A 22,934-nucleotide genomic window follows, 5' to 3' on the forward strand; every position below is an offset into this window, starting at 1 on the left:
AATAGGCATAAGATATAAAAACAAATCTTATTACGGTGGGTATTAGTGATGCATTGCAAATTATTCCAAACCAAATTATTATGTATTAAGCTTTCCTTTTAAAGTACAATAACAATGCTGTATTGATGATATAGAGGAAAATAATACAGCACAAGCAGGGATTGAAAGACTACCAAGCCAAGAGGCACTGACATAATTCTAGAACACCCTTCATTCAATTGTTTTAGGATTTGAATTTTGATGCAAGTTTAAGGTTACATTCCACATGTCTAAGGTAAGGCCAAAAAAAATTGTTTGTTTGTCCTCCACAGCTTTGAAAGAGGACGTGCGGGCGGGCGGATTTTTATTTTTTTAATTTTTATTTTTTTCGGATTTGGCGTATTTCTGGACCTTGCTAGAGCTAAATGCTACAATCATTCATGGTGACTTTAAAAAAAAACCATTTTGTTTCTTTAATATGCAGTTAAAGTTATAATTTGTGTTCATGTCATAGTCTTTTAATGATTTGGTGGACTTTTTTATTTTCAACCATGAAAGAGGTCCAGATATACTCCAAATCTGGAAAAAAAATTGAATTTGACTTATTTTTATAAAAAAAAAAATAGAAAAAAAATAAATATTGGTCAGGCCTTCATCTTAGGAGCAGGCGGTGGAGGACAAACAAACAACTTTTTTTTTTTTTTAAGAGCTAGGGTCCAGGCTTGGTTTAAAAATGAGTTTTATTTTAGAGTATAGGATTGGGTATCAGTATGAAGGGTACAATAGAAAAATGATATGATATTTCTCAAATCTATTTTGCCTTTATCATGGCAATAAGTAAGATGCAAAAGATATCTTATGTTTTGTTAATTTGGGTACATTCAGTCTTACTGATCCTGCATCAAAAATATTTGATAGACTTTCAAAACATAGCTCAATAACTTCTAACTCCATGGAAATGGAAATATAACTTAATACAACTTAAGCAAAACTCAAGCAAAGCTATAAACATACCCTACATACCTGCTATTATATAGTTATTAACATTTCCCAAAAATATATCAAATCATAAAAAACTAAGGAAAAAACCAACTATTAATTAATAAAACTATAAAAGTATTAAATCTTCAATCAATTAAACATTCTCTGCAATAGGGATACTAAAAAGCTTCCATGCTTTATCAATAATATGTTAATTAATAAAAAAAAAACTCTATACAAAAATATGGGGAGACTGATATTACCAGTTACACTGTAAATCAGCTAATTCTTTACAAAAATAAAATAAAATAGTCAAAATTAGTAAGACTATAACTACTCCTTTCAGATCCCATTGCATGATATTCATGCACGAAATACATTCATTTATATATAAAATTCACATAAGCTTGTTATACACCATTTACTTAATCATAATAAATGCATATCACTAAATTTAATGCCATTCATGTAATCAGGCAACATGCAGGTAGCAAATTTGTTCAGGCAACAGCCATGAGGGTAATACTGGTTTAAAATGCAAACATTCAGCACTATTTTTGACAAATTTTGTTATGAAAATAAAAAGCTGATAAGAAAAGAGAAACTGAAAATATAATGAAGACAGACATAATGAAATGCATTCATTTTCCAAGTTTAAAAAGATCAGTTTCCATGATGCGAGAGGGAGAAACTTACGTAGGAGAATGAATCAGCTTTTGGGGAGTTTGTGATGTCACGTCTGTGGAGGAAACAGAAACAAACAAACAAATGCTTGCAATCTAAGTGCATGCAAGTAAACCAATGGTTGAGTGCATTACACAACCATTCTTTGCTCAACATCAATCAGATAGAGATGAATAGTAAAAATGTATTTTACTGGAAAGTTCAATGCACATATTGAAGATGATTTTTATATTTTGTAGAAAACAAATCAAGGATAAGAGACACTTACATTTTGGTCATAAGAAATCATATGAAATGGAGTAAACATCTATTTAAAACTTATCAACACAAAAGCTTGAATGTTAAAAACTGTTTTAACACTGAATGATACAAAATTACAAATTTTACAAAACTTTGACACTAGCTTTGCACAGAAATAAGACCAAAACAACTGTCACAAAAATCAAAATGAGCTAGCTACTTCTTGAACAATGGGAGCAATTGTTATGACAATTTTAAACTAATCTCAAAGCATAGAACAGAAGAAACACAAACTGCCAATCTAATATTACTTAAACAATTTCTTCCAATTACCAACATGGTATTACAACTGGTAAAGATACATATAAAATAAACAAACTGGTGTAATATTTTATTTAAAAAAAGATATTATGTAAAGTCCAAATACAACTCTGAACCAAAAGAACACTAAACATTCTTGCAACATACAGAAGATTACATGTTACCTAGTACCATAAACTGTTAAATTTTAAAGTTTTTGATAGAAATTTTATATTATTTAGGTTAGTTTTGTGAGTGCTGAAAACTTACACTAAATAAAAAGTGTTTAGAGGAGAGTGTGTTAATTATTAAGTGTCTACCGGCCACGGATTGGTGTCGGATATTTTAGTATCAGTAAAGTATAACACTTGGTGCCTGTAATCAGCCACATCTATACCCAAATTAGTTGTCCCGAAAAATAGTCATCCGAAAGCGATAAAGGAAAACAAACAAATATAAAAAAAAGATGTACAAATTGGCTAGTTTCATCCAATCATTTGTTAGAGCAATGAGGTCACCTTGGTAACCATTCATGCTTTACACAGGGCTTATGGTGCATGTTTCACCCTCTGATAGGCCTATATAGCCTTGTGAAAACCTGGATGTTACCTAGTAACCAGTTTTCTTGTAACATCTCTAGCATATTGAATTTGTTACCTAAGTCCCAATGCAAAAGACTCAATGCAAAAATCAATCTTTCTATTTTTGACCTTGTACCAATCCCTGTACCATGCGATATCAAAGCCAACTATTCATGCATAAGTTAAAAACCAAAAACGAAAACACATGCGTTGACAACTGAAGAGGTACATAATTGTTCTCGCACAAACGGCCAAATGTAAATTGATACGAAGCTTTTATCTATGTGCGTTATCGAGTGATATGTAAATTAGTCACATGACTCAGTGTGCAGTTACCATATGCATATGTTATTTCTTTGCAATATGCAAAGGTGTATAAGACTATTGTTAACCATATCCTGCCTTACTGTGATTTACCTTCTTTCTTCCACTTTTATTTCCATATCAGGTCAAGGGTCAAATGAAATAGGGTTCAAAGTTATAGGTCATGGGTGACAGTTGAAGCCATAATGTACGATTTTATAATATAAAATTGGTTAATTTGTTTTTGGCATATTTGTAATATTCATCCAAGTCCCAACTTAACAACTAAATGGAATCAGCCAAATTTGTTGCACTTGTCAGGTCAACAAAGCAATTTTGGCATACTATTGATGTATTCAGATTCAGATATTAACTTCCTATGTCAAATGGCCAAAAATAGCCAGCGGAGTTTCTTTTACTTTACCTTGTTATTTCTGCTTAAAATGGACAAAAACCTTTCCTGACAGTTATTACTAACATTATTTCAGTATTTTGAGTGAAGAATACATTTTGTTTAAAATTTGATGGAAATCATACATTATGGCTTTAAGGAAGCAGATACAATAAGTAACAATAAGACCACAGAATGCGAGTTGTGAGATAGAGATAGCAGCAAATTACAAGAAAAAGTTGAAATTAGTTGAGGTTTAGAGTTGGTAAGTGTGACGTAAAAGATGAAACTTAAGATTTGAAAAATGTTCCTGTACAGAAACAAAAATGGATGAAGTCTGGTGATTGCAAACAAACTCCTATGGAAAAATGGATATATTGTATATTACTTTTCCTTGAGTTTCCTTTGTCATGGTTGGAAGTTTCAAACACATCAATTAATATTTTTCTGGGGAAAAATGGTAAAATAAAAATTGAACTATTTTGGAAATGATGTCACAATTGTGACTTCTGTTTGAAATAATTACATTAGCTGTGTGTGCTTCAAGTATGCACAGTAGCATCAAGCATGCAGAATGGTATTTGATCTGAAGTTTCAAATTTACAAATAATTTCTTGGAATGCTGAAATTGTCTGATACAGAGATGAGATTTATCTTGCATTCCATAGAAAACACAGCAGTGTCTAGGGGAAGTTTGAACTCTTCTTGTATACTTGTTCATCTTTCATCCAAGTGAAGTGATAAAACAGTGACATACAACAGTGACCAAAAGGAAGTATTTTAGAAAAGTAACTACAAGATATACTCCAACCATTCACTTAACTAAATCATAGTTAAAATTGATTTCTAATACATTTAGTGCACCTGATGTGAGTTATGTGTTAATTTACATCATCAATCTCCACACATTGACAGTTGCTCCCCTTTGCTTTGAAAGAACACAATCACTTACACTTTAATTCATAACTTTGAATTCCTTCCGAGCTATTTTGGTGGGCTTCTGGACCAAAACAAAGCTTAGGGTTAGACTGATACCTCATGGTCATTATTATCTTAGCCTCAAAATAATTACTGTATGATTAAGTGATGATAACTGATGTTGGTATCAACAATGCCTCCCAATCGTTAACAAACACCAACTTGGGCTACCCCATTCACATTCCCCTTTTTGGGCAGCTGAAAAGAATGGAAACATCTTCATCTAACTTTTTCCCTATATCCGCTAAACAATTAGGCCTATAAACATATCTTTTATCCTTGCTGGGATATTTATAACTCCTTGCATCATCTGTAGCTTGGTTTAGTCCACAATAATAGCTAATTCTTTTGAATCATGCCTAGTAGACAAGACAAACTGGTTCACTGTACTAAAAATATTGAACCTTCCCTATAAGTTCATTGCATACACATTCAAGCATGAACTTGTTAAATTAAAAATGCTAGGCTTCTTTGAGCCCAGTTGCTATTAATGATTGACTGATCATCATATTAAATCATCACAAGTTGATTACAAAATTGATCTAGTTCATTGGCCAAAATCACTCACTCACCAACTGGCAAATGGATTATAAAACATGTTATGGTTCATTTCCTAAATGGTTTGAGTTTCTTCCCTAATTCCTAGCCTTATTACATTGACAACACAGTATTCCACTGGGAGAATGCAATGCCGGTGTATGTGTGTCATTCATGGAGGGGAATACAATGTACCTCTGGTGAACCTCAATTTTTTTGTTCTGTTTGCAAAACTAAACCTTGCCTGGTGTGTGACGAACAAACATGAAAGATAGCTGCATTTAGGAGCCCACAAATCCATTCTAAAAATGGTTTTAGCTCCTTCTCCTTATGCATATATCCCTGTATTTATGAATTTCATTTTCAGTATGTGGTACAATGAATTGAACAGATTTTGCATCTACAAACTACTCATTGAGGAGGATATCAAGTATTTCCATAATGCAAGCTGATTGTGTCATAAAGGTGCACTACTACATAGCTTGAAATACATCCTCCTCAATAGGTAATTCTTACTTGTGTGATACAAGATCTGAACAGATTTTGCATCTACAAACTACTCATTGAGGAGGATATCAAGTATTTCCATAATGCAAGCTGATTGTTTCATAAAGGTGCACTACTACATAGCTTGAAATACATCCTCCTCAATAGGTAATTCTTACTTGTGTGATACAAGATCTGAACAGATTTTGCATCTACAAACTACTCATTGAGGAGGATATCCAGTATTTCCATATAATGCAAGCTGATTGTTTCATAAAGGTGCACTACTACATAGCTTGAAATACATCCTCCTCAATAGGTAATTCTTACTTGTGTGATACAAGATCTGAACAGATTTTGCATCTACAAACTACTCATTGAGGAGGATATCAAGTATTTCCATATAATGCAAGCTAATTGTGTCATAAAGGTGCACTACTACATAGCTTGAAATACATCCTCCTCAATAGGTAATTCTTACTTGTGTGATACAAGATCTGAACAGATTTTGCATCTACAAACTACTCATTGAGGAGGATATCAAGTATTTCCATAATGCAAGCTGATTGTTTCATAAAGGTGCACTACTACATAGCTTGAAATACATCCTCCTCAATAGGTAATTCTTACTTGTGTGATACAAGATCTGAACAGATTTTGCATCTACAAACTACTCATTGAGGAGGATATCCAGTATTTCCATATAATGCAAGCTGATTGTTTCATAAAGGTGCACTACTACATAGCTTGAAATACATCCTCCTCAATAGGTAATTCTTACTTGTGTGATACAAGATCTGAACAGATTTTGCATCTACAAACTACTCATTGAGGAGGATATCAAGTATTTCCATAATGCAAGCTGATTGTTTCATAAAGGTGCACTACTACACAGTTTGAAATACAGCCTCCTCAACAGGTAATTCTTACTTGTGTGATACAAGATCTGTCTGCACAAATCCAATAATTATCTGTTTGTAACAATGAAGATCCCATAAATGACCAATACTCACTAAAAAACACAAGGCGCTTCTTCTTCCGGCGTCTATGTGATAAACATATTGCTATAATGCTAAGTACAAGTGCTAGTAGTAGAAAACATAGGCCTGCAATAATGCCAGCTATGATGCCAGGTGGAGCTCCAAATTCTGCTCCCGTAGGCTTGGGAGCAAACATGGATATATCTGCAAGACAAAATGAAGTTGTAATAAAATAAACATATTAAAATGAGATGGTATAACCACCATATGGAAAGGTTTCTATACAAAAACGATTCTCTTAAAAACCATCATGCGCACAGTTTCTACCTCGATACACCTGAGCACACATTTTCGTTTAAGAGTTTCCAAACAGAGAACAACAAGCAGTGAATGTCTCCACCACAGTCTTTGATTACACTACACGGTTGAGTACATAGCAATGTGAGAGCTGTGGAGCTTCTAGCTGAAAAATGGGCCTCTTTGATTGGTTTTTGTAAAAACCTCAAGTGTTCCCTTCATCCAATCAGAATTTTTTTATATCAAACGAAAGCTAACACTTACCTCTAAAAACACTTTTTGTCACTAAGTCAACAGATAATGCAATTCAATGTTATAGCAAGGCGAATGTGGTAAATATGTTGAAAACTACCTATCCAAGCACATTTTTTGACCAAATGTAGGTTTTTTAAAAGGTCAAAACCTCAAGTGTTCCTTACAATATTTGTCAAATTTTATGTCATTAAATGAAAAAGCACACTTATATTATCCATACACTGGCGTCACTAGAATGAGCAATGGCCAATTCTCTTTAGATTGCAAATCTTGTGCAAAAAGTTTCACGCCTGTTTTGTCATAATGTTGTAAATTCAATGAACTATGACTTTGCTAAAAGAGTGTTTACAAATTGATATGAGACCACTAGAATCAAGCTCCCTACCAAATTATCATGCTTACTTGACTGCTTGTATTGTCATGAAATGATTATCAGCCTATTGGTCTCTCAATTACTGTCACATTAATAGTTAAGATGAGAATATTGCTTGCTGATGATGTGTACTAAATCTATCTACAATAATTGCTCATCAGTGTCATTTTGGTTCAGTTTTTGTGACAAAATTGATGACTTTTATCGCACTTATTTCATACTTCCATATTATGATTAAACTTACTTAAGAGTTTTGACTTTAACCCATGCATAGCCCTTGTGTGTTTTCTATCTTCCCTTAACAGTCTAAGTGGCCTTCATGACTTCGTTTTCTGTAACAGCCTTACGAAGGTTAATGAAGTCAATTCCTTAATTCATGTACTTTCTAAAGGTACAAAAATTAATTTCTTAATTTCATGTACTTTTTCAAAGTAATTTGTTATGATCTAGAAACACCAAGGCCAAAAATTACTTTTTATGCAAGTTCATGTAAGGATAAACCATACAACAGTTTGTGTAAGGTAACAAAAACAGATTTTTAATGACAAGCACAGGATGATTGGACAATTCTTTCAGGTGGACACATGCTTTGGTCCAGGCTCATACAAATAAGTATCCCTAACTTTTGTATTTTCTGTAATGACCTCTTTTGGTATTTGTGACTGGTATTTCTGACATCACCTCATTCTGGTCACAAGAAGAGTATCCCTAACTTCTCTATTTTCTGTGATGACCTAGGGTCATAAATAATTATTTATTCATAGTGGTCACAAGATAAGTTTTCTTACCTCCTGTATTTTCTGTGATGACCTCACTTGGGTAGTAAACAATTATTTTGTAACTGGTATTTCTTACATGACTTCACCGTGGTCACAGATTGGCATTCTTACCTCCTGTATTTTCTGTGATGACCTCACTTGGGTCACTGAAGGCAGCAGGGGTAAAAGCAAAGACACGGAACTGATATGTAGTATTGGGTTGCAACCCCGACAACAGCAACTTTCTCTGCTTTGCATCTATCTGATCATCGAGGACCAGCCATGGTCCGTCGATGCGATATTCCACTGCATAGTGTTCCACTAGATTGGAGAATTGGACCGGTGCTCCCCACGTCAGCACTAAACCTTGCTTTGTTATGCTTAAGGTTACATTGTATGGGGGTGATGGAATCATACCTGTATTTGGTCAGAAAGAAGAGACAGTGGGTGTGAATAAAAAATGGAATCAGGGTTCGCAGGTTTTTGCCGCAGGTGGAAAAAAACGTGGTTTTAACCGCTTGGCAAAAACTAAAAAGTGATAAATAGTTCACTTTTTTCATCTCAAAACAAGTTACTTTCCTGAGTGTAACAAGGCCAGATTTTGTAATTATAAGTAAAATATTAAGAAATAAAAGGCATTGGTTTTCATTGCTCACTAGTGCATTTACCTGAAATGTGGCATATTAAATTCAGAACTTTTTTGTTTTAAGGACTTGATGAGACAAAAAACATTGATTGAAAGTTGTGTGTAACAGTTTTTGAGCTTTTATGTGTTACTTTTTCATATTTGACTAGTTATATGTAAGTTTTTACCTGTTTTTGCCATTTTCGGCAGTTTAAACCAGGCAAAAATTGGCAAAAACAGGTTTTTGCCGGCACAAACCGAACCCTAAATGGAATCTCAACATGTAACAAATTCATTTGATCAGGACTGTTCATCTATTCAAATAATAATTCAATAATATCTCTTTTTAAAATCAAAGAAAAGGCAACTGGCTGAAGCAGATGAATATTGATGATGTAGCCTATATAACTAGATCTACAAAAATGTCCAATATCCAGAAACGCCACCTGCATAATGATAAAAATGCAATTGGTCATTTTGGTATATCTTGAAATCCTTCATAAATAAAACTGAAACTATATCATCAAAACCAGTTTGTTTTCTTGCCACTACTGTGTATAGTTGCAATTTATAATGATAAATGCAGTTTTTGGAATATGAAATCAAAATAAGTTTTATGGCAACAAATACAAAAGCAGTGGGAATGTGATTAAAAATTGCTCTATAAGGCAAGAAGTATAACATAGCAACAAGATCAGTCATGTACGTTTTGTGGAGGCTATAGCTCATGGTGATAATGTAATGGACTGGTGATACTTAGAACTCAAGGTTATTAGAATGATCACAATTTAATCTTTCCATAGAGTCCACCAAGAAAGAACAAACTTTCATATTTGACCAGGATTTGAACAAAAGACCCAAATAGAGACAAATGTGGTGATTCGGATTAACATTTCTGAATTATTTTAATTCTAATTATTCAAAAATGTTATTTCTGTTTAATGCTTGTTGCAAGAGAAGTGGAAGAAAAGACAATCTTATCAAATTTGATGAGGTTCTTGTCATTTTGATGAGAATATCTGATTCATTTGTGAGCAGTTAATTTTAAGAGTGTAGTGGCACATACTACCTACTATATAATATAGATAATTTGTTGTGCAACTGCAGGAAGATGGATTGTTAACAATAAAAATTCAGTACTGACATTCACTCCTCTATAAGGGCCATCTTTTTGCCAAGTTGAAGTCAGTCATGTCTCTTACACATTTTTGCAGTTGATTGGAAAGATACAGGGTTAAAATGGACATTACATTATGATATTTACAAAGATATATTAACAAGCAAATCAGTAATCAAGCAGACAAGCATGCAAACACTTTCCATCAATTGAAAAGTTATCACACAAAAATCCTCCATATGTGACCATCCACCACAAAGTGGTAGTAAAGTCGGCTCCAGATCATTTTCTGGTTTATTGCGGATTTTGAACGAATGCACTTCCAGCTTTACAATGACACCTCAACAAGCTTCATCAGACATCTAGAAGTGAAGTTATGGTTCATCAAAGGTCAAATTCAATACTGTTTTTGATTGTATCTCAAAATGGAAAATGCCAACTTTACGACCAGTTTGTGGTGGATGGGCACATATATCTTGTTCTATAAGTTCTTATATCATGTTGCATGCAGTTAGGTAACACTTTTCACTGATGAATACAATGTCATGCATGTTAATGGTGCATAAATAATTAAAATGCTTCCGTTTGTGCACAGACTGTCACATGATCACCATGTCATATGACTAGCTTCTCACATGACCAGCCTGTAAACTCATCTCCAGAGTGAATCAGGAGGACAAGGACATTCAAATGAAGATCCTGGTGCAAAAGACCAGAAAAATGACAGTGATGCTATCAATGTGTTTAATCCATATTTAGTTTACTTTTTCCCAATGTAAGCCAGAACTGTGGTCTAACAAAAAGGCTACATGTAGGTCTACTACATTTGTTCATAGCATTCTTATCATTTAAATCATTGTGCATCAATATCTATGCATGTATACTCTGATCAGCTCATAATAGGCGGGACTCATAACATTGTGGTTTAATATAGAATGGCGTACACACAGTACGAACTGCATATTTTGCGTAACTGCCGCGTGCTTCAGTGAATTTACGTGAGTGTAAGTTTGGACTTTATTGAATCGTGCCATAACAAACACCAAATAATTCTCACCTATTACGAGCTGATCATAGTATAGAGAAAGATTTTTGAATTACTTAAAATATAGATATACAGTCCAACCTCTTTTATCCAGCCATGATAGGGCTAAGCACTGTCCGGATAAGTGAAAAATCCGGATAAGTGAATTACATGTAATTCTGCATTGACTGTCCCAAGTACTGAATTGTGACAACAAAAGATTGTTTTAACATGGGGTAATAAACACTAAAAGATGGCTTAAATGCAACATAGATATGTCATTCTAAGCATTCAGAGCATGGAATTAAGGTGTTAAATCTTCAAAAACATGTTTTCCTGTGAAGATTTCACAGCCGGATAACAGAGAGATCCGTATAACTGAGGTCCGGATAAGAGAGGTTGGACTGTACATGCAAAATGTCACCACAAACAGTTCAATCTATCAACTGAGTGGAGACAATACAGAACCACGACAGAAGGTGGAAGTTGGAACAAAATATTGAAGTTAATTGTGTCGACAATGTTATCTTCATGTTTTTGCATTTCAACATACAGCCTGTCTCAAAAAAAATTGTGCAAGTGAAAAGCGCCCTCTTTGGCAATTAGAAAATACCGTTGTGACATGATGCTTACATCAACGTCAAGGGCGTAGACTTAGCTCTTGAATGCCGTTTATTCTGTTCAATTTTCTTATTTTAATCTCGAGATATGTTTAGTTAACAACGAAAGGCTAAAATCTTATTTGTGCCACTTTTGCTAGGGAAGATGGCTGTACATGTAAATGAATGATTGCATCAAATTTATCAAGAGTTCCTTCGTGAAACCAAAAGAATGCATCAATTACACAAAAATACAAAATTGTTTTAACTGTTTTTACTGTTTAATCATGATACAGGTGTAATGATTCTCATTTTCTACCTATAAAACATATTAAATGATAAATAAATAAATATGTCATATTCTGCTGTAAAATTAAATACATGTGCATGTCAATGATTTTATCATGTTAAATACTGTTCTCTTTATCACTCAAGACATGTTAAAAGAAAAACAAATATTGCACACTTTTAGGTTAATGAACGCGTATTACTTGTTGGGAGAGAAATTAGACAAAAATGCACGCGTGCTGATATTGATGCGTCTAATGCACGAGCCCGAAGGGGGTGTATTAAACGCATCAACATCAGCTATCATTGACTTACATTGTACAGCCCTTTTTCCTAGTAAAAGTGGCACAGTTGTGATTTTACCCTTTCGTGGTTAACTAATCATATCTCGAGATTGAAACAAGCAAATTGAACAGATCAAACGGCATTTGAGAGCTGAGACTATGCCCTTGACGTTGATGTAAGCATCATGTCACAGCGGTATTATCTAAGTGCCCAAGAGGGCGCTTTTCACTTGCACAACTTTTTTTGAGACAGGCTGTAGAAAGGCATGCAGACTATGGAGCTAATTTTTGTCTAACTACATATCTAGGCAAGACACAAAATGATGTGAATAGGTCATACTAACCCAAGTATGGTGGGAATAAAGTTCTCCCTGTTTCATCAGTAGGTGGGGGTGACACAAAGTCATATGGGTCTGCATAGACCAGACAAATAAGAAGATAACAAAATAACATTGCATGTGTAAGTTGATAAAGGCATTAATAATTTGAGCAAAAATAATGATCAAGCTCTGAATGAAAATTGCATCCTGGAACTTTATCTTGCTAGGCTAGAGCACCTGTGCTACTAAGCCAAAAGCATAAAGATATAGGTAAACTCTAGGACAGAGAAAATAAGAAAATAAGTTAAGGAGTTCCTATTATATGTACCATATTCATTTTCAATGTGAGTGAGAATAAGGTGATACACATCACTGCCTCTTCTTACAAGAACCAATGAATCAATACAAGGTATGTTTGTACTCTCTAGTCATTTTTTTTTCATGTCAAATATACATTTCTGAAATTGTGCTTCATAATTAACATAATAATTATTCATACACGATGCAAAAAGTTAATGGAAATGGAATGTTAGTCTAATGATGCTGACATTTAGAGCATTTCGAATTCTAAACAGAATTGGTACAGGTACAAGTTAGTTGCGCTCACTCTCACCCTAAAAGCCGATAGTTGCTGCTAATTAGCCTTATTAATTAGCGATGATAATTGCAGCTAATATAAAGATGTCATTGACCTATACAAGCAGACTACAAGGCAACAGTACTGGTCTTTTGACCAGATAGAAATGTAAAAAAAATGTAGATGTAAACTAAACATTTCTCTTACACCTGTAGGTACCTGGTTGAATTCATCTGTAAATCAAATTTCAATCTAAAATGTTTTCAAAAGAGCATTTTTGTAGCTTAAAGGAATCTATCATTAATATCTACAAAATCCTGACAAGAAATTTTGGATGCTTCAATAAAAGATAGTCAGAGAGACAACTGGTTAAATTTAGCGTATATGGAATTACCCATAATTTGACACAGGTATGTGACTCAAAAGGTCTGGGTTTAAAATATATTAAAATAGCCAATATTCAAGCATGCACCTGTTATGCTAATTAGATGTGTTCCTCATGCACTTCTGGAGTGTGGTGACATATCTGTTCCATAAACATTATCTTATAAAGCAAGTTAATTGTTTTGGCTCAGAATCCGTGCCTTAGTTTCATGTTCAGAAGACTAATTCACAAATGATATGCTCTATTTTTGCAGGCAATATCTTGTTTTTGCTGTTTGTGTCAATGATATAGGAAACACCACCCTCAAATAAATGCATATCAGGAACTTCCCAGAGAGCAAACAATGTTAAGCCAGATTGAAATCACGCTGTATCTGAATTTTTACATTTTCATTAATATTATACAAATATTTCTCCACAATTGCTTCATTGAAACTTTTTAGCAACAAATCACAGTCAGTATACAAGTCGGGCTATTCCAGTTAAAATCCACACAACCCTATGGAACACATGATCTTCCACACAGGGAGTGTGAATTGCAAATGGGGTTACCAGAATGAGTGACTCCATTTGCAATCTACACCCCCTGGGTGAGAGATTAAGGTCATGTCTTATGTATGGGTATCAAATGGAAGAGCCAAACATAATTCCAACATTGCCCATACTGAAATCAAGCTGACGTTGTCTTAACCTCATAGTCAGCATGTAATGTGTTAATATCCAGTTTATACTAGTAAATAGCAGCAAATATTTCCGGGGGGGTTTTTAATATGTCATCATCAGCCCATTCTGGTGAAAATGAATTACAAGTCATCACACATGTTTTTTTTTTTTTTCATCAAACAGATTACAGTTTCGCAAAACCCACCTCTTGTGGTAGCGAGCTTCACATCGCTTGCCATGCTATCTCCAAGTTGATTTGTTGCGATGACGGCAAATTCGTAGGTAGTACTAGCTTCTAGGTTATATAGTAGCATTTGAGTGACTTCTTCAGGGATGTTCCCCATGCTTGTCCAACCACTCTCATCACGACCACGGTCACGGGGACGGTATCTGTAAAATCAATGACATTATTCATTTGCATATTCATAAATATGCAAATAATGTAACATAAAACTATACAGCACATGAGGCCACCATACCCTAACACCGTACCAAGTTTGAAGTTGATCAGCCATTGCGTTGGAGTCGCACAGTGGATTAATTAATTTGCTTCCGCCCGGTCAGCCAAATAAAGAAACAATGAAAAAAAGATACAAAGAAAGAAAGAAAGAAACAAGCAAACAACCATCTGGGCAATAACATAAGCCCCACATATATATGGGGCCAAAAATGAACATGAATGTAAAATCAGCCGCTTTTATACTCAGTTTTCCCTTAAACTGGTACCAAATATTCCTGTTTGCGCACCTTTGGAACAGTCAAGCTGGTCATGTGCCCTATTCACCTTTGTTCCATAACCATTAGGGTATAGGACATTTTTTGTTTTTGATATAGCCCCCGAATGAAATGTATTTAATTATGTTTGTACTCACTCAGGTAGCATTGTGTGTGAATTTTACATCCGAACTAGAGGCTATTCTTTTTTTATGGGCATTTTAGTGTCTAAAATGGCCCAAAATGAGGGTTTTTCAATATTGCCGTCCATTTTTAATTGTCACCCCCAATAGGCTTTACATGTAAAATAAAAAGGCTTGTAAAAATTTAATAGCCTCTAGTTCGGATGTAAAATTCACACTAAATGCTTTTTGAGTGATTACAAAGATAATTAAATACTTTTCATTAGGGGGCTATGTGGAATTTTTTTAAATGTATTCCTTGTACAATGACATTTCACAATAAAATGTCCATTGGAAACAAAGGTGTATTGGGTTTGAAGATTTTGATGCTTGCGAAACTGATACTCCAATACTTTGTTCATTTTCATGAAATCTGTTTCAGGGTTAGTCTAGCATGTCAGCTCTTATAAATCACTACATCTTGCAGGGTCAGTCTTTTATTATTAAAGATACAACACTTACTTGATGGTGTACGTTTGTGAGAATCCCCCATTATAAGCTGGTTGCCAGGAGATATGCACTGAGGTAATATGTGTTACTACGGTTACATTATAGGGCGCATGGGGTGACGTTGCTGGAAGAAATAAAAAACACATCAACATTAAAACTTGGAGAAATCTACTCCTGAAATTGATCAAATGTGACCAAATTGCAATTACTCTCCGCATATCACACTGATGTTAACTAGTAATGTTGCTCCTCATCAATTTGCAAATGAATGTTGACTTTGGCATTATTAGGTCAGATCTAATTCTGATGTGAGTGTACCTGATTTACTCTCTTCTCAATACAATTTATAGCAGGGTCTAGGTTTGTCAACTACTTTATAATTAAAGACAGAGATAAAAACAATTTATCGCGCCTTATGTCACTGTCAATTACGATCCTTGATTGGTTTACACAGGTTAATCAGCGCAGAAAGGAAGACCGATCTATCTGGTGCTGATCGGAGAAAAGGAATAGCAGCAAATGGTGAAAAATTACGTACTTTTACAAGGCAAAAAGCAGCTTTTCTAGGCATTGTCGACATGGTGCCTTCACCAAAGAAAGTTTCCTACTATAAAGACCTAACTTTTGAGATGGTTTGCATGTCGAAAGGTGCAAAATTAACAATAAGGCGCCCGGTTATAAATCCGCGTTCAGCAAGTCATCATCACGACACTTGTAAACAAACCGTGCTAAAGTGTGATTGACTGGTGACGTCATACGCGATAAATTGTCTTTATCTTTGTCTTTCATTATAATATATCTTGTACTAAAAGGGTGTAACTTCCAATGAAGTTGCTTTCTTGTTTTCCAATCATTGGAACACTGAGACAAGTATGTACTTGTCCATATAATTCATTGATTTGGTTAAATGCCCTGTAAGGGTCGGTTCATAGTGAATATTCGAAGGCGAATATTCGGCTTCGAATACTTTTTGTGACGTCAAAATATATACGGCAACGAATAAAATATGAGTTGGATCGGATTAAATATCGCCCAACTGATAGCGAGATAATACTGATTTATATGACAGGCTCGAGGTCACCTGAATATCGCTCGATTTAACGATGATTTCAAAAATCCCCAATGATTTTGACATGCTCTCAAGACTGAAAACCCGATTCTGCTATTTTTTAATTCATGGACCTATTTTCTCAATAATTATAAAATGCGACTTTTTTTGTAAAAATGCGACGAATTTATGTATAGGCTTTCCACTTTTATTTAAGCTATTTAATTACGCCACTCTTTCTGATTAATAAGTCTAAAGACCAGCCCAAAATACCTCAAATAGTTTCTGTATTTTACCGGAACAAATGGCGCATTGATTTAGTGGTGTGCCCCTTATTAGTGCGGTAAAAGCGCACTCCATTTTTATATGATATGAAAGTAAGGGACTATTAAGACGTCCAGGAAAAGGAAAATGCCTGGCATGAGGCAATAGCATTCCAATGCTGTAGTGATGGTACATGTATAAAGTAAATTATGATATTTAGGCTTACAAACATAACCTAAATGTACAAGTGAATGTTTCCATATTAACGTAGCTCTATTTAAATCGACTGATGCAGGAAAAAGTCTAACTCCAAATTCAGATTTATGCCTCCACCCCGGTTCAGAGGATGATTTAAGCACTTCCCACCACGCCACTGTGTTGACTTGCGTTAGCACAGCTGTGTGAGTGAACATGACACCACTGCTCGCACATTGCATTGACGGGCATGGTTAAATTTGAATTTGGATTGATTTACAATAATGCTAGCCGATTTCACATTTTATGTTACCTACAGAAGGTGAATTATCCTTTATGCATACATCACTTTTGTTCTGAAATCGACCAAGTAATAATGACACACGCACAATATTCTTAAACAACATCTTTTGCACAGAATTCAATGGGATTTGAAAAGTAAAGTGGCAGTTGAAAACTAGTGATAACACGTTTGCAGTGCATGATGGGACTTCCTTAAATCATCCTCTGACCCCGGTTTTACATAAATAATGTTTGGCCCCAGTTCTAGGTCATTGGTTATTGATATAAAAATGCGTTTGCCACGGAGGTTCACCCATTTTTGTCATCTTTTCCGCACTAGCGAATTCTTGACGCTTTTTTGGGCACCTATAAACGATGTTATTTTAATTAATAATTAAGAGGGCAAAATAAGTAACATGTAGGAATGGATATATAGCGCTTTGCAATGAATATCTTCATAAACTATGCAGAACAACCAAAACCACGAAAGCGTTGGTACCCTATCATTGCGTGTTCTTTAAAAAAAAATTCTTGTTTATTTCTATAATTTGTGAATCAGGCATTAAAACACACTTAGGCCCTAGCAATGTAGGCCTACACAAGTTCGAACGAGACTTTTTTTCTTTTGACGCGTATTTCGGTCGAATGCCAAAATTGATTGCTCAATGAATCATGAAATGAGAGCAATACTACTTTGATGATACCGATCTCAAGTGGATATCAGCCAATGGAAAAAGTATTTACCGGAAATATATTTGTGGGAGTTGAATTTTGTTGAACTCGATAGATATATATTTGGTGGGTCACCGCTGGTGGTTTCATATATAACACTTATGAGGGCTGTCATATTTGTCGTCGCTCAATCATATCTAATGATTGATATTTATTTATTTATTTATTTATTTATTTATTTATTTATTTATTTATTTATTTATTTATTTATTTATTTATTTATTTATTTATTTAATTATGTATTTATTGACTTATTTATTGACTTATTTATTTATTTTTTATTTATTTATTTATCTATTGCCTCATTCATTTCTTGATTTGCTTTGCAGTTGAAACCTGCAAGAAGGTATGGGTCAACCTCCGCACCGGTTACAGGCAGGTCGTAAATGCCCCGAAAAGCAAATCTTTTTGACTCTCAGGGGCGTAACCAGACCTGACCTTCCGGGGGGGGGGGCAAGATTGAAAAATTTCCCATTTTCTGATCAAAAGTTTTAGTATTTATGTTCGAGAGAAAGCTCGCTTGCGCTGGCGTTAAACGGTGGAGTCGGTGGGGTCCAGGGCAAAGCCCAGGCGGGTCAAGGGGCTGAGCGCCATGAAGCTCCTGGTTTTTGGCATATTAGAAAATATCAGTGTTTCAGAGATAAATTTCACAATGAAAGTAGTAGGCCTATAGATCTTCTTCTCTTTTCTTTCCCTTTTCTCTTCTCCTTGAGTCCCTTCCCTTTTCTCTTCTCCTTCCCCCTTCCCCTTGTCTTCCCTCTTTTTCTTTTCTTCTTTCCCTTTCTCTTCCCTCTTTCTTTCCCTTTTTCTCTTCTCCTTCCCCTTTTTCTCTTCTTTCCCTTTCTCTTCCCCTTTCCCCTTCCCAATTTTTGACTCTTCTTCCAGGGTTTTTGTGTCCGGGGCAGCTTGCACCCCGCCCCCACTGGTTAGGCTACGCCACTGCTCCTATTTAGACCCATTTATACAGAAATTAAATCATGACAATAGTTAAATGGAGTTTACCTATTATGATTTTATTAACTTCGTTAAAGAAATTCTCTAAATTTTGCTTACCTTGGTCAACGGGCAATACTTGTTAACAGTCGGGCAACGCTGTGAATTGTAGAAATATATCTTTCTCCGGTTCATAGTTTTATATTCGAAGCCGCATATATTTGACGCCCAAAACGTATTCGAAGCCGAATATTCGCCTTCGAATATTCACTTTGAACCAGCCTTAACACCAAATATACAAAACCATCTCAATGTTTATCTCAAGTCTGAATGTTCAAACCTGCTTTGAGGTCCCTTTAATCATACTGGTCATACCTCATGTGCACACACCCCTACACCCATCCCATCCCACACCTGCCTATGCACACACACCAAGAACGGAGACATGTGTATGAAGCCATGAAAATGGATACATTAATAAAATGTGCCATTATCTTTATTTTCATAGGTACACCCATCCAATTACACACACTCCTGCACCCTTCTATAATATTTAGAATGGGGATATTATGGTTTGGTCCCTTTGTGCCAGTGAAATTCACATTATTATCTTTTCACACTATGCAATAGGGGTAAATACTGAAAATAGCTCAATATGCCCTCTATAGCACTACTTCAATACTTTAAAAGCATTTAATCTGTGATTCCTATCAGCGATCGAATTCGACGGTATCGCATCGCGAAATGCGATGCAATTTCCATCAAATGCTATGCACTTTCAGTTCAGTTCAGTTTTATTTTCATCTCAATTTAACACACATACATATAAATAACATGATATAAAAAAAAACATTTTGTAATAAATTAGTAACAATGCAATGCCAAATAATTTATAATTGAGATACCAATATTAATATTACAAAATAATATTTTAACAATGTGGTATGAGAGATGTGGATGCTACAGAAACGCAAAGCGTGTAAAGTTGTGGCACCCATTTGAAAGTTACAGACAAGTCTATAGCTTAAATACAATATTCGATATTTATAAGGTTACAAATTCTATGAATGCCATAGACAGACAACATAAAGTCCGAAAAATCAATGAAGCATAAAATGCGAACTAAAGCAGCGCATGTAAATCCATCATGCAGGAGAAAGCACTTTAAACATCATCATGTAAATATCCATTGATGAGGTTTTGTTTGAATGTTTTTTAAATACTGTAGGAGACGGGATGAGTTTAAGGGATTGGTCAAGATCATTCCAGAGGAGAGCACCATGTGTTTTGATGGTGTTGCTAGCAAAAACCGTATTAAATAATTGGATGTGAAAGTCTTTAGAATGTCTGGTATCGTGTGTATGGATGTCGCCATTAGTAGTAAAGAAGTTGTCGTAGAGGTCATTTGGTAGCATCTTGTAATGAAATTTATGCATAAAAAATGCTGTTTGAAATTTGAAAATGTCATGGATCTTAAGGGCATTTAATTGGTGGAAAAGTGGGTCAGTGTGGGCGAGCCACAAAGAATTTGTGCACGTCCTAACAACTCGTTTTTGTGGGAGAAAAAGAGAATCCAGATTGGCGTTGTTTTTATCTGCCCAGACAATTGCACAGTAAGTTAAATAGGGAAGCACAAGTGTATTATATAAGGTTTGCAAAGAGGCCTCCGGTAGAAAAGGGCGGACTTTACGTATAATTAAGCTACTTGCAGTTCCGCCATTATGCACTATGTGCGGGAGAGCCTCGAACTGGCAGCATACATGAATGGGAATTGAACTAGTCATAACGTTCTGTGTAAGGTTACATAATTCTTCCTTTCATGTATGCTGCCAGTTCGAGGCTCTCCCACATATATGCATAATGGCGAACTGCAAGTAGCTTAATACCATTATATTTTGACACAATTTTAGTGATGTGTGTAGTGTGTGATTTCCAGCTGAGGTTATCATCAATAAGTAGGCCTAGAAATTTGGTAGTATGAACCAGATTTAATTCTGTATTATCTATTAGTACTTTTATATTGATTTCAGATTTATTATTGTATTTATTTTTAAAAAGCATATAATTAGTTTTTTTGATGTTTAGTGAAAGTTTATTTAATTTAAACCAATTTGATATTAAAATAAGCTCAGCATTAATGATTGATTCGAGGTGATGGTGATCTTCATGCGAGAAAAGTATGTTGGTATCATCTGCGAAAAGGATAAAATGTGGGATTTTGGAACACAGGGAAGGTCATTAATATATAATAAGAAGAGGAGGGGACCAAGAATTGACCCCTGTGGAACTCCGCAGGTGATATTCGTGAGAGGAGAAACTGCTTCATTAAATACCACACATTGTTTCCTATCACTGAGATAATTTCGAATCCATGTATTGGCCAGACCTCTGATACAACGGATGTTGTGGTTTAAGGTATCGAATGCCTTACTGAGGTCAAGAAAAATGCCTGCAACATGATGCTTTTTATCAAGGTTTTCTGCAATTTTGCAATAAAGCTCATTAATGGCCATATATGTGGATCTTTGTGGCCGGAAACCAAACTTTTCCAAAATGCATAGCTAAAAGTGCTATACTGCTATGCAAACATGTGTTTTGCATAGCACAAACTGCGATGCAAAAAAATTGACTGAATTCGAACCCTGATTCCTATATCCCTGTTTGCAGGTGTGTCCCAAATATCATAATGCACCCCTACACAATTGATCAACTGTGGACATATTTGTATCACAAATGGGGGGGGGGGTGTTATACCTCTTCTATGGCTCAAAGATACTGTTTTTGAAGCGTGGAGCTCAATAGTTGCAATAAGGCTCCAGAGTTGGTATGTGTATAATATGCACACCTCCACAGATTGAATGCAGTTGCAAATGCACGCGCACACCCCCACACACACAGAACTGTCAAAATATTGGGTCAGTAAGCACCTCCTCCTCCTCCCCTTCCCTAGATCCTGACGAAAGAAACCAAAGTCAATATTGCACATTGACTAGCCATCAGGCGCGTTGATAAGTAATGTTATTGAGCATGCCAGCCTATGGCACATACTTGTGATACATGAATAGTACACAAGAGGGAATCAATTCTGACACAGAAGACACAATCTATAATACGCTCTACATACGCACACCAATACAAGTTTCACTGCGGCTTTGCCATACCAAATCTAGGGAGAAATATGCTTTTTTCTTTGCAAAATGTCAGTTTAATATGAGAAACTCTAAACTAACACCCGTATACCTATACGAATACACTGTTCATATTGATTTGCATAGCAGTCATGATTATGTAAAATCAGACATTTAAAAAAAAATATTGATGATTTGAGAGTTTGTCCTCATCAGGAAGGTTAATCAGAAACATACTTGAACACTAAATCTAGAGGCAGATAGCTACCCAAACTTGTTTCAATATCCGATTTGTATTTCCCTTTAACACCTTGACGCATTTTGTTTTAATGATATGCCGTTTTTTGAAGATGTGTGTTGATTGATATACCTCTTTCACCCAGGTAACTCTTCACTTTTACATAACAGTTTTACAAGAAAATGGCATTCAGACACCTGCCTCCTGTAATTTTGCCTCATTTATCAACATATGTGTCTTTTTTAACCATTTGTCAACAGCATCTATTTTTGATACATTTGCAACCAATGTTCTAAATGAGATAGTAGGCATGTTCTATTATACTCATTGTTAGATTTCACCATGTCATATGTGATTAAAGTCTAATACTCAAGCACAAGATCCTTCAGGAGAAAAATAATCAGCTTTCTGCTTTACATGTAGTACAATGGAAATTGGCAAAATAAACCATGCAAGTGTTCCATCCTTAGGAGGGGATATTGATCCTGTGTATAGACTACAAAGCCACACAGTTAGTGTCAGTGTCATAAAGAATATGATAGAAAACTATGACTGTGTTAATCCATCTTTACCTAATAATGTCCATTAATTATATGAATGCTTCAGCATTGGTTATTGAATGACCTGACCTTACCATAGAAGTTTCCAAATCAAGTTCAAAATAGGTGTTATCCATTTTCAGCTTTAAAATCCATCCCGATTTTGTGCTTGAGTCTTAAAAGAACTTTGGTTTTACACAAATGCATTGTTTGTTTAGGTTATAT

The 22,934-nt window shown here is 35.0% G+C and overlaps 1 protein-coding gene across 4 annotated transcripts in view; it reads right to left on the reverse strand.

Moving 5' to 3' along the window:
- The window catches only part of LOC140165961 (protein turtle homolog B-like), a 94,700-nt gene that overhangs the window by 5,676 nt on the left and 66,090 nt on the right, over positions 1 to 22,934 (reverse strand). Inside the window, exons 6-12 of one of the 4 annotated variants that reach the window (XM_072189318.1) lie at positions 15,363 to 15,474; positions 14,210 to 14,394; positions 12,405 to 12,473; positions 8,256 to 8,540; positions 6,474 to 6,644; positions 4,412 to 4,459; positions 1,657 to 1,699 (exon numbers count right to left, since the gene is read on the reverse strand). In XM_072189318.1, coding sequence (XP_072045419.1) covers positions 1,657 to 1,699; positions 4,412 to 4,459; positions 6,474 to 6,644; positions 8,256 to 8,540; positions 12,405 to 12,473; positions 14,210 to 14,394; positions 15,363 to 15,474 — 913 coding nt within the window. The remainder of the gene's footprint in view (positions 1 to 1,656; positions 1,700 to 4,411; positions 4,460 to 6,473; positions 6,645 to 8,255; positions 8,541 to 12,404; positions 12,474 to 14,209; positions 14,395 to 15,362; positions 15,475 to 22,934) is intronic. The other 3 variants (XM_072189320.1, XM_072189319.1, XM_072189321.1) reach the window with 3 other exon arrangements.

Source organism: Amphiura filiformis, chromosome 12 (assembly GCF_039555335.1).
Source record: "Amphiura filiformis chromosome 12, Afil_fr2py, whole genome shotgun sequence".
NCBI lineage: Eukaryota > Metazoa > Echinodermata > Ophiuroidea > Amphilepidida > Amphiuridae > Amphiura > Amphiura filiformis.